The sequence below is a fragment of the Canis aureus genome, chromosome 6 (assembly GCF_053574225.1).
Source record: "Canis aureus isolate CA01 chromosome 6, VMU_Caureus_v.1.0, whole genome shotgun sequence".
NCBI classification, from domain to species: Eukaryota; Metazoa; Chordata; class Mammalia; order Carnivora; family Canidae; genus Canis; species Canis aureus.
Window position 1 is genome coordinate 11,491,892 of NC_135616.1, and position 13,481 is coordinate 11,505,372.

General features: G+C 34.3%; 1 protein-coding gene across 11 annotated transcripts in view; it reads right to left on the bottom strand.

Annotated features, from left to right (window-relative positions):
* Positions 1 to 13,481, bottom strand: part of SMCHD1 (structural maintenance of chromosomes flexible hinge domain containing 1) — a 146,357-nt gene that overhangs the window by 16,842 nt on the left and 116,034 nt on the right. For 10 of the 11 annotated variants that reach the window (XR_013381228.1, XR_013381227.1, XR_013381226.1 and 7 more), the window contains exons 43-45: positions 12,496 to 12,605; positions 12,169 to 12,239; positions 5,503 to 5,674 (exon numbers count right to left, since the gene is read on the bottom strand). Coding sequence is in view for 5 of the 11 variants with exons in the window: in XM_077900179.1 (XP_077756305.1) it covers positions 5,503 to 5,674; positions 12,169 to 12,239; positions 12,496 to 12,605 (353 nt within the window). In the remaining 6 variants the exon portion in view is untranslated. Of the gene's footprint in view, positions 1 to 5,502; positions 5,675 to 12,168; positions 12,240 to 12,495; positions 12,606 to 13,481 lie in introns of those variants that run through there. The other variant, XM_077900181.1, reaches the window with a different exon arrangement.

The window sequence follows — 13,481 nt, forward strand, 5'->3', positions numbered from 1 at the left end:
AGGCATTTCCCAGATTCTAAATTCAACTAAAGCACTTGACATTTCTTATGTTTAGTTTGAAAAAAAGTGCTATTCTCAAATATTCATCTGAGTTGAAGAAAAAAGTCTTGTGTGTATGTCAGATGGTTTATTTAAGCATATTCCTCAGAAGATCAATTACGGTTCAAAGAATGTGAGTATTAAAAGCAATTAGAACCTTTCTGATTATAAATACACTGTTCGGTCAGATCTGGAAAAAATATAGAAAAGGATAATGGAGAAGAAAATTACCTTATCTAATCCAGAAATAAAACAATTTTCTTTCTACTCTTCCACTTTGCCGTGCTGAATACGTATATTGTTCTAAACTTGGGGAAGTTCTCTAACCTTTGATCAAGCCTCAACATCCTCATCTATCAAATGAGGAGAGCAGTAGTAAATGAAATCATTCCAGTGACAAGCTTAAAAAGTATCTAATACATAAGTAAGCCTTCAAATATTAACTATTATTATTCCACTGACAACTGCTTATTTATGTCACCTATTTTTCCATAAACTTTTTTCTTGATTTTTAAAGGTTGCTTTAAATAGTAGGGCTATAACACCTATGTCTACCATATGTTGCAATTTTTCCCCAGTTTGTCATTTGCCTGTTTTCCTCACAGTGCTTTAAAATTTTATGCAAACTTAAAAAAATTAACTATAAAAATTAACTATATTTTCTTTCCTCATTTCTTTTAGTATTTCTGTATCAAAAAGCTCTTCTAATTTCAGGTAGAGTCATCAAGGAAGCTCTTCTGAAGGCAGAACACTAGGGTACGGACCAGAAGCAAAGAAGCTAGTCATGCACAGATACATCTCGGCCAAAATCATTGTATGTAAAGCCATTAAACTGTTCCTTTCAATATTAAACTCATTTCTATTTAACTGTACTAAGAACTTCCTGAATATAGCTGAAGAGTGGTTAATATCAAAAAAAATTTTTTTTAAGGATTTTATTTACTTATTCATGAAAGACACAGAAAGAGAGGCAGAGACATAGGCAAAGGCAGACACAGGCTCCCTGCGGAGAGCCTGATGCAGTACTCAATCCCAGGACTCCGGGATCATGCCCTGAACCAAAAGCAGACGTTCAACCACTGAGCCACCCAGGCATTCCTAGTTTTCTTTTTCTCTATTTTTGGAAATAGGTTTGTTATTAATTTCATAAGATGATGTGGATATTATTCATATTTATATTATACAACAGTATATATTAAACATTTACTTATAAAACTTTAAGGATGAACTGTTTGAACACTTTCTCAGGTAATGGTCTATGTAAGTTTTCTGCCTTATTTGAAGCAATTTTGTTCATCTGCAATTTTCTATAATTTAGTCCATTTTATTTAGAGATGCTAAATGTATTTAAAATGTTATAGAAACCTAAGAAATTAGATTTCTCTATGTCTAAATAGATCCTCTGAGCCAACATTCTTCTTGTATTTGTTCCTGCCTAAAGACCATCTCTAGGAATTGCATATTCAGTACAAGGTTTTTTCTTCTTCTAATTCATTTGGCTGTACTTGTTTCTTGAAATATATTTTTCCTATCATTTGACTTGAATGCTTAGTTAATTTGCTTTCTCATTTAATAATAAAAGCATTCAGCTTATAGATTTGATATTTGATCTCAGCTGTCTTGTCTAAGTCTGATTTGTAATGCTCACTTAAGCTTTTTCTTTTTTGATGAAATATTTTTTTCTAAATGTCCACTATTTGGGGTAGTTACTTTGGGATGAAAGGAATAATTACTTTTAAAGTTCTAATACATTATTCTACAAAATGCCTCCTATATAAGATTTGCTTTTTAAAATTTATAGTCTCATTATAGCTGAGTAGCAATTTGATTCTCTGAAATCATGACCAATTTTTTTTTAAATTTTTTATTTATTTATGATAGTCACACAGAGAGAGAGAGAGAGAGAGAGGCAGAGACATAGGCAGAGGGAGAAGCAGGCTCCATGCACCGGAAGCCTGACGTGGGACTCAATCCCGGGACTCCAGGATCGCGCCCTGGGCCAAAGGCAGGCGCTAAACCGCTGCGCCACCCAGGGTTCCCTCATGACCAATTTTTGTGACATACTCTATAAATACCGAAGAAAGTACTGGTAATACTTATTAGACGTGGTAATTCATTGCGTATTTGACCAATAACCTATCACAGAAAAACTGTTCCTCAAAACAATGTTTCTATTATTACTAGTTTAAAAATTTAGGTTCTGTATTTTTTGCATCAAGTTTATTTAGTTTTGTACCTGCAGTGTGGAATACATCCTTTCATCAAAATGAATTTATCTTTGCACTTCTAGTGCCTTTGCCTTGAGGTCAGCTTTGGGATTAATACTTGTTACTGGTGATTTCTTCTATTTAATATTTACATGACATTTTTGTTAATTATTTTAATTTATATTTTGTTTAGGAGATTCCTTGTAAAGAACATAAAGGAGTGTCATAGAGAGACACAGCCTTTACAGAAGATATTCCTGTTTTATAGTTTACTAATCATGTGGACTGTGTAGGTCACTTACTTAAATTGCCACAAAGTTCTCTTTTTATTCACTTCATCTAACTTTACTATACTTTCTGACATATATTAAGCACCCAACAAATGACAAATGACAGAATTTTTATATATCCCAGGACCAGATTTTTAAAAATCAAAGTGTCTTTGCTTTTTAATGAAAAAAAATCATGTATTTACATGTTACTCGAGATCTTATTTTTTAATCATCTTACTTTATAACATGTACATACTTATTTTTTGTTTTATGCTGATTTTATTTGCTCATATCTCGTATCAAATACTGTAATGCAAAACACCGTATAGGGATAATTACTTAGAAGACACTTTGCTTTTAATTGTGCTAGTAGTAGACAATTTTTGTGGTGATAAATTGCTTTTTCTCTAATAATCCCACGATATACAAGAAAGAGGTTTCTCAAAGTTCTTGTCTATCTGCACTTTACTATGGCTAGCTGATTGAGAAGGAATTTCCCTTGCCTAGGAGTGCAAAGTCTGAGTCATGTTACAAAATGCAAACTGAGGTCTAGGTACAAGGAATTCAAGGTTGCTGAATGCCACAGAGTCATCCTTGATTTTATCTTGGCGGTTTCCAATCTCCTTTGAATCTGTGATTTCTTCCAATTTCTTGCCAGTACGTTCCCATCATGCTTAAAGTGGTCAGGGCTGTTTGCTATTGACTTACAACCAGAAATATTTTATATATACCAATAATCTTGAATAATCTCATTTGATTTTTTTTAAATTAATATTTGAGAGTTTTTAAAAAAGATTTATTAATTATTTGAAATAGAGCATACGCACATGCTGGGGGAGGATCAGAGGAAAAGAACCCCAATCAGACTGCCTGCTACGTGCAGAGCCCCACTGAGGGGGGCTCAATCTCAGGACCCTAAGATCATGACCTGAGCAGATATTAAGAGTTAACACTCAACCGACTGAAGACACCCAGGTGCCCCTAATATTTGAATTCTTAATGCTGAATCATTAGTTGGTATGTGTAGTGTATTTTTGAAGATATTTACCAAGAAAGATATGTAACTGTTGTATTTTTGAAACCCTTGCATTATCTGTTAACTTTACATATTTGATAACCCACAAAATCTTTAATTAAATGTTTCCTTTCCAAAGATCTACAGATGATGCTTCACACTGTTATACTAACATTCAGAAGCCCAGGTAAACTGAAAATTGTCAGTATGACAGCTGAGCATTTTTAAAGTTCCACAGATAATTCTTTTTGGCTTGGGAACCACTGCCATGAGCTGTTAGTGCTAGAGTGACATGAGTTGAGGCTTTTTATATTGATTCACTAGTCCTGCTGAATTGTTTTTTGATTTTTTTAAAATCAGTTTGTGTAGATGTTCACTTACTGTCTACAGAGATTTTTGCATGCATTGCCATCATAAACAGAAGCATCAGCCTTGGTATCATATATGATTTTAATTTTCTGTGTATTATGATGCTTTAGCATCTTAAAAAAACCTTTCTGACTGGGTAAAGACTGCCCCTTATGGGGCTGGCCAATTAGCATGCAAACTAACCAATCTAGAGCCAAACCTCTTCTATTTGGCTTGTGCACCCCAAGCAGCAGTATTCCTTTGCCTTAATCATCATCCCTTGCCTAGAGATCAGATCTACAGCCCAAAGCCCATTGAAATTATTCATAGTAGTTGATCCCAAGCTGTTTGCCCTGCCATGCCTTGTTTTTCCTATGGAAACCTCAATAAAGGCTGTAGCCTAAGCACTCTCCTTGCTCTGGTCTTCTGTCTCCTCACCATACTTGTGTTTTTCCCTATGGTCCTGAGTGGTATGGTATGCCTCCTGTCTCTAAGACTTGTGAGTATACTACACATGGTTTTCTTGAGCCTCTCCTGGATCTCCTCTTTCAGCTGTACCTGACTGATCATATCATAAAAGAATACAAAACAACCTTCTTCTCACCATCTTTCCCAGCTATTACTTAAATATTAATATTGATATTAATATTGCTGGTGGCTGAGGTAATAATCACAGGCTGAACACTATCCAAGTTCCTTAACAACAGAATAAAGAAATAAACTACAGTATATTTATACGATGGAATATTATCTGGCCATGAAAATGAATAACTAACATACATACATTGAATGAACAAAGTCAGATACGCAAAAAAGTATGTATTGCATGATTCCATTTACGTAAGTTATGAAAACAGACATACTGTTTAAGTCAAGGAAGTTGTTATCCTTTTGAGAGGGGATTGGGCAGTGACAGAAGAGTGCACAAGAGACTTTCTGTGGGATCTATCATATTCTATTCCTTAATACAGGAGCAGTGCTCATTTTGTGAAAATCTATCAAGCTATGTGTTTACCAAGTGTATACTTTTCTATGTGCATATAATGCTTTAATAAAAGTTAACAAGAAAATGAAGTATATGGATACAGGAGAATATTATTCAGCCTAAAAAGAAAGGAAATTCTGACACATGCTACGACACAGATGCATCTGGGAGCCACTATGCTAAGTGAAATAAGCCAGTCACAAAAGGACAAATAACCGTATATGATTCTGCTTCTAAGAGGTGTTTAGAGTAGTCAAAAACATTTTTAAAGCTAATAATGACAATGACTTTCTTGCTACAAAAGTAGATACCCAAGCATATTATAACTATATAAAAGAGCAAACAGCCTGCAGGGGACCGACCTCTTGTAAAGGGGAAAGGCCTGCAGAAGGGAAACTGGGGAGGGAGGTCACGTGTCATACACCCTAAAATTAAAGTTCTTAGTTGTAATCTAGTCCCTACCTTCTATATAATTCAAAACTACCTGACATAAAAAAGTAGTTGATAAAAACATTGTATTCGTATTTTTACTGGTTAATTTTTCATGTTAGAAAAACATGAAAGGATTGAAATACATAAGCCCCAAAGGATTGAAATCAAATGAGAAATTGTTATTTAAGTACTTATTCAACCTACCTATTTGTTCCCCTAAGACCAGGCACTGTTTTGGTATTGGAGCTCCAAATACCATTCCCCGAAGTTTATCCATTGGAGGAGCTTTATTCTGAAGACCCCCAAACTTTCCGTTACTTCGAATGCGATCTCCATCTCTGGTGAGCAGTGTAGGACAGTGTGTAATTTTAACAACCTATTGTAAGCAAATGAATATTAATTAGTGAGCCTATAAAATGTATCTCAATTGTTTTAAGAATGAGCAAATCACTATGGGTTCTAAGATTAGTAATGACATGATCACAGTAGTATTTTCACAAAATAAGCTAGTGAAATATAAGATGAACTGGGTGTAACAACCTAGAGGCAGGCCAGATGAATTAATTACTTCTTGTGTCAACCTACACTGGAATAGCGACAATGCAAATGGAAACAGTCAAACTGACGGCTTAATTGATAATAAGAAGGAAGAGAGAAGCCAGAGAGCCATGATCTGAAAAGCACAGCATCACTACCTCAGTTTCCTTCTATTAGATACATACAAATTTTCCAGATGACCAAGGGAGAGCAAAAAGAGGATATGAGACTGAAGAATACAGAAAAGCACAGGCTTAATCTTTAGAGATAATACCATGATCTCAACTATGGGAAGAAAAAGAGCTAGTAATGTCAGAGTTGGGATGACTAGAATTACGTAGTAAAGCCTAAGTCATGGAGTGCGAAGTAGGAAGGGTTAGTGAAGAATTAGATGCTTCAGAGAAGTCGGACAATAAAAGAAAGACATTGGATTTAGTATTTCATGATCTCTAAGAATGGTCTTTCAAAAAAGGCCTAGGAAATAGACAAAAATAAAATGTAAAATGAGAGAGGCGGAATTCAAGTAAGATCTTTTGACTACTCAGAATGTTAAGACATACCACACACTGAAATGTTGGGAGACCTAGGGAGAAAGTCTTCTTGTACTAATCTATTCTGAGACAGCCTTTCTCAAAGGAAATATAGTAAGTATTAAAAAGCTTGGTTTTGCAAGACCCACCCAGCAATTCACTTCTAAGAATTTATTCTGAAGAAAAATCACAGATGTGAACAATTTGCGCTAAAACACTGTTTTAATAAAAGATATGAAACTTGCATGTCTCAACAAGTTACATAAATTAGGGTACATCCATACAATGAAATAGAACACATATACTAAAAAATGATTGAAGAATATAATTTAACAATATGTAAAAATACCTAATTCAATCTAATATTGGGCGTAGTCTGAATTATAAAAATATTAAATTTGATTTTTAAAAATGAAAAATATAAATGAAAAAATATAACATAAAATCATAACTAGTATTTATTCTTTTAATATAATTCCAGAGGTACTTTACAAATGTTTTCCCATTGAAGTGGATACTTAAAAAAAATTTAAATGCAGGGGGTCCTGACTGGCTCAGCTGGTAAAGCATGGGACTCCTGATCTTGTGGTTTTAAGTTTGAGCCCATGTTGGGTCTGTAGAGATTACTCAAAAATAAAAAATCTTAAAAAGAAAATTTAAATGCAATAAGATGACTATATGAGGAAAATCTATGATAAACTCTTTGGTGAAAAAAAAAAACTCTTTGGTGAAATCAATCTTTTTGTTTTACTATAATTTTGTTTTACTACAATCACATCTTTTTTAGTTTTAGTTTGGATTTAATATGTTTTCTTAAAGTGAACATTAAAAATACAAACTGGAATCATGTACTATCCATTTATCAGAACTCAGATCATATTTTTAAGGATTTGATGCCATATTAAATTAACACACACTCAAATTTATAGACTTGTCCATTCTCTTGTTAACAGACTGACAGTAGGAGTTACAAGCCTCCAGTAAAAAGGACAGTCTGGCTCCCTTCTACAACAATTCTGCAAATATTATTTCCATGGACAATTTCAACTCTCAAAGTGTCCTTCAGTCTTACAGTTCTACCTTTCTAAGCACTCAATTAGGACAAAAATGGTAATAACAGCTTTTGTAAATTCAGTGAGTGAGCAACAGTCCAATGGCTCTGGGAAATGCCTATTCAACACTGTTGTGGGGACTAGGAGTGGGGGTAGAATAAACAGAGGAGCTGACAGGTTGAAGTAGCAAATGGCATAAAGTATTGAGGAAGGGAAAACAGTAACACTAGCAAAAACAGTATTACAAAGGGATGCTATAAAAGCCTTTTCTCAGAAAAGCTTTCCAATAGTACTTAACTGGTAGAATTACAAGACTTGATTAGAAACTTAAGAAGCAAAGCAATCAGTATTTGCTACACCAATTACGAGGAACAAATAATGCACCAGCTTTTGTCATATATTCTATTACATTCTTAATTTTTTAAAAGATTTATTTATTTTAGAGAGAGCGAGAGAGCGAGTGCAGGGAGGGGCAGAGGGAAAGAATCCTCAAGCTGATTCCATGCGGAGTGTAGAGCCCAATGTGGGGCTTGATCCCATGACTCATGAGATCACAACCTGAGCCAAAACCAAGAGTCAGATGCTCACCCAGCTAAGCCACCCAGGCACCTCTACATTCTTTTTTAAAGCTATGGATCAGTGTTTTTCACCAATTCGAAAAAGTTTTCACCCATTAGATTCTTCAGATACTGCCTTATGATCCTTTTCTACCTCCACTCTGGCACTCTGATTACTTTATTTACTATTTGGGATTTTCTCATTGTGTCCATGACTCTCAACCTGCTCCTCTTACATTCCTTCTCTCTGGGCTGCAGTCTGGACAATTTTTCTGACCTAGCTTCCAATTCACTAATTCTCTCTTAAGCTGTTTAACCTTCCCAGTGAGAATCTTATTTTTCTTAATGTATATTTTCTAGTTTTAACAAAGCTCTATTTATTTTTTCAAGTCAACTTGCTCTTTTCTCATTTTCAACACTTTTCTTAAATTATATTAAATACACTTTAAAAATATTTGCTTTAATGTTCAATATGGAAATTACTTCAGGTCTAAGATAAAGATGAATTCTTCCAGGGATAATCTGTGTTTCCTCCAATCAGGTATCTAAGGACACTACCAGTCCAGCACCATGTGAAACCAAATGTTTACCTTGAGATTTTTCAGACCATTCAAGTATTATGAATGCTGGTTGCAAACAAAGGCCAATTTATTGATATTGATGAATTCTCTGGGAAAACAACCTGTTTTGTTTTGTTTTTCCTTTTCTACCTGGTGCCAAGGTTCAAGAGCGATAATTATCTTGCAGTCTGCAGAGGCACTTGGGAGTTGAAATGGAAATGGCAGGATTTTTGCTCAACTTATACTAAGGGTTAGCCCTTTGGGGGACCCGGTTATTGGGAATCAGATTCCCCACTCTGATTAAAGCCCTGGGTTTTGTTTCCTGTCCTCTGAGACACTCAATTTCCTACTCTCTGAGCTCAATTTCAATTAGTTTGACACATGTTCTCTAAGCAAAACCTGGCTTGTTCTATTTATCTTTGAGTTCTACCATCACTTAGAAACCTTACTTTTTTTGCCAGTTCAAACATTAAGATACATACTCTAATGATATATATAGCCAGAAATAGCCTTTTAGTTAATCTCTGCAAGAATTTGAGTTGTCTAGTCCATCTCTGTATAACCCACTGTGCCTGGATGATGTGCTGGAGCAAGAATTTACTGGGTCATGAGAGCCAATCTTCTTGAGCACTTCATTCAATGGCTGCACATAGGCAGTTGGAAATCGGCCATGATAGGAATACACCATGGGCAAAAGCTACAAACCAGGGTCTCATCACCCCACTGACCAGAGAGCCAGTTGTTCAACATGTAATTGCATCCACTGTATCTCATATAGTCAAGTGTCCAAATGTTGAATAAGTAGAACCTTAGTTATTATCCAAATTTGTTAATTCTATCCTCACTAGTAAGTTTCTCATCTTCTCCTAGTAGATTCTATATTGTCGTGACATTTAATGGGCATGGTTTCTACTCTGTAAATCAGGATATATAAATATGCTAATCACTACCAGAATATAGTAGCTTCTCCATCCACAACTATTTTCTGGTATAGTATATTATAGCCATTATTAGGTTCCCATGGAAACATTCATGAAAATATCAAATACTATTCCCCAATTAGTTGCATAATTTTCAATATCTCACTAATTTAGCTCTCGTAAATCAGGGTACATTTATTTCTTCTTAACTGGGTCCAAAGGAAAATTTCTCTGATGGTTCTAGTTCTGCCATAAGTTGGTGTGATTTAGTACAGCTTCATTATTTGTTTTGAACTTCAAGTTTCTCATTTATAAAGTGAGAGTATATATTATCTCTAAGGTATCCACGATTCTAGAATACACTTTCTATAGATACTGGCTTATATTTTAAACTGGCCTGTTTTCTCTTATGTAACCGCAAACATTCTTACTCATTTTTAGTTATAGTAACTCACAAACCTATATTTTTCATACATGTTTATCACTTGGTAATTCCAAGCTCCTAACACTATACTCATTAAATGTAATCCTTCCTGTGTATTACAAAAATTCAAGACCCCTGGATCTCAGATACAAAGAGAACTTTAATGAAATTTTACCATATTCCAGACTCTATGCTTAATGCTTTATATGTATTATTTTATTAAACCTCTAGAGAACAGTGCTCTGAAAGGCCCTCCTTGAGATTTCTTTTTTCGTAAGTAAAACTTAAAAGTAAAACAGAAGTGATAACTTAAGTATATCCAACAGTATAAAATACATTCTTCGGTTTGTTTAGAGTACATAACTCATATATTTTTAAATTAATTTTTTTTCTGAGTATAGGAAATACACAATGTTATATTAGTTTCAAGTGTACAACATAATGATCCCACATCTCTATGCTTTATGCTATGCTTACCACAAATGTAGCTACCATCTGTCACCGTACATTGCTATCATAGTATAATTGACTATATTCCTATGCTGTGTCTGTTATTCCCATGATTTAGTCATTTCATAACTTGAAGTCTGTATCTCCCACTCCTCTTCACCCATTTTGGCTGTCCCCTCACCACCATAAGCTTATTTTTTAAAAGAAAGAATCATTTTATACATGATTTTAACCTTTTCAACAAAATATATTTTGTATACCTTCTTTGTTAGGACATAAAAACTTATTATACTTTTTAAACAGCAACATATACTCTACTGTATAAATTACTATAATGGAGTTGTCCAATCCTAAATGATGGACATTTAAAATTGTTTCCAATGTTTCTCATTATAAAATCTTTTATACTCTTATATATATCTTCACTTGGAGAGATCCAAGTCTGCCAGCTTATAGCTCAATGCCTGGGCAGTAGCCAATATCATCTAGTCAGTATGAGTGGGAGATAGATAAAAACAGGAACTAATGTCAAGGAAATTAATAAAGATAATAAAGAAATAAAAATAATTTTGAGGAAATACTTCTAATCTTGGATGTGCTGGGTGATTTTTATCTCTGGCTTGTTCTGTGACCAAAATGGAGAGCCTCAGAACTAAGAGTAAAATACAGTGCCCACCTTGTAAAATATATCCTGAGGTTAAGGATGTCCCTTTGTTATGACCTCAGGTTTAAGGCACTGCTTCCTTAGATTCTCTTAAGTAGATAAGAATTTCTAAAAATTCTTAATGGCATTATACTACAGCACCCTGGGGTAGAGATGTGTGTGAAAACAGTAATCCCAGAAGACAGAGCCAGCTGAGCCTGTTGCCAGATGCAGCTGAATTCCCAGAAAGTTAACTGGCACCAACTGCCAACTGTGTGAGTGAGGCACTTTGGAGCTCCCACCATTCTAAGTGTAACTAGCCACCACTGCAACTAGCTAACACTACTCAGAGATGTCCACAGGGACCTGAGAACTAATATGTTGTTATTGTTTAAAGCCACTAATTTTTGCAGTGTTTTGGTAGGTAGCAATAGATAACTGAAACATTTATATTGCAAACTGCCCTTCAAAGGTGTTATTAGTTGAGTTTTGTCCTGCAAAATTCCAATGTTGAAGTCCTAACCCCTCAATTTCTCCAAACATGACCTTAAAGATAAGTGTCTTCATAGAAATAGCGAAGTTAAAATGAGGTCATAAAGTTAGGTACTAATCTATTAAGTGGTATCTTTATAAGAAGGGGATATAGACAGGCATAGATATGAACAGACACAGGGAGAAGATGACCATCCACAAACCAAGGAGAGAAGCCTGGAACAAACCCTTGCTTCATAGCTCTCACAAAGAATCAATCTTGCTCATACCTTGAATTTGGATTTCAAGCCTCCAAAATTGTGAGGCAATCAATTTCTATTATTTAAGCTACTTAGTCTGTAGTACTTTATCACAGCAGTCCTAACAACAAATAAGAGTTACACCAAATTACATTTCCACCAACATTATCTGAGAATACTCTTTTTCCAATACTATCATCAATAGTAGCTACTGGCTTTGAATTTTGGAAAATTTCAAATCCCAAAAACATGTCTCATTTGAAGTTGTTTCTTGGCCCATTCATTCATATATTATACCCATTTTTGCACTGCTTGTCAATTTGTAGGATTTAAATCAGTTTTGACAAGGTTAGTCATGTGAACATTATCATAAAATTATTTCTATATAGGGTCCTAGTATGTTAAGCTTTAAAAATATACATTAAAATTAGAGCTACAAATTAAAAAAAAATCCTCAAATACATACCTCTTTTCTATAATGATTGGCAGCATCCAAATTATCCAAAATAATGGTGTCTCCTAACAGCATACCAAATACTAAAAAATTAAATTTAAAAAATTATGACATCCTTTTTGGCTATATTAAAATATTAACACATTACAAAATTTTCTTAGGAAGAATAGTAACATTAGAATTTTATTCAACACTTGAACAAGAAAAAATAAGATTAAAATATTGATAAAACTATAACTTATTAAATAAACAAGAACATAAATTTCTACAACCAGTAATTTGTATATCTGGATCATAAGTGTAACATCTTTTTTAAAAAGTCACCATAATTTCCTTTACCTGTTTCACAATGTTCTACATTATCTGGAAATGTTAACAAATCTCGGGCAAAGACTGGATCTCCAATGGGTTTAAAATACAATTTTCCATTTCGGTAATGAGGTAGAGGTCTGAATAAAAAGAAAATTTAAAAATATATTAAAAATATACTTCTAATAAAAAAAATATATAAAATAGTATGTATATATTGCTTATCAGTATTGTGATCACTTAAATCATTTCCCCATCCACAAGTGGCACTCCTAATGATTACCTATTACACTCTTAGAAATGAGAATATTTACTATATAAGAGTATCTACTTAGTTTTATCTGTCTACTAAAATTAATATAAACTAACTGTTGAGTTTCACAAGGGAAAAAGAAAAGCAGCCTCTAAAGCTAGCCCTAAATGGGGATGCCAATAATATGACTATATTATGTGGAGAGTGGCCCAAGTATGGACAGGGGAAGATATCCACGTGAGGGAGACAGATCTGGTACTCTGGCTCCCTGTCCCTTCCCACACAGTACAAAATGAACAACTGAAGCCCAGAGAAAACAATGATATTCAAGAAGTGGAGGCTGACTGGAGTGTCAGGACCTTTCTCATGGTTCCATGTGGCATAGCTTTTCACAAGTCTTGAAAGTATGAGTGCTGGAGGGTAGGTAGGGGTGGTTCTAGGAGCTAATTAACTCAATCTCAATAAGAGCTACAACACCAGGAACAGACAGGATGATAATTAGTTTCTAGTGCAAACATTAGTCCTAAATACCAAATCCATATTTTCCCTAAATCAAAGATTCTTAACTTTGTCTTCACAGATTCCTATGATAAAAGAAGCGCCCCCAAAGGGAAAAACTATTCACACAAAAAGTATTATGAATACAGGAATTATGATCTGACTAGATTTCCAATACTGTTTAAAATGGGTACTGACCAGTAATACAGCAGGAGTTTTTAGAAACTGATAGATTTGAGTTCAAATTCTGGTTGTTTCCTAAAAC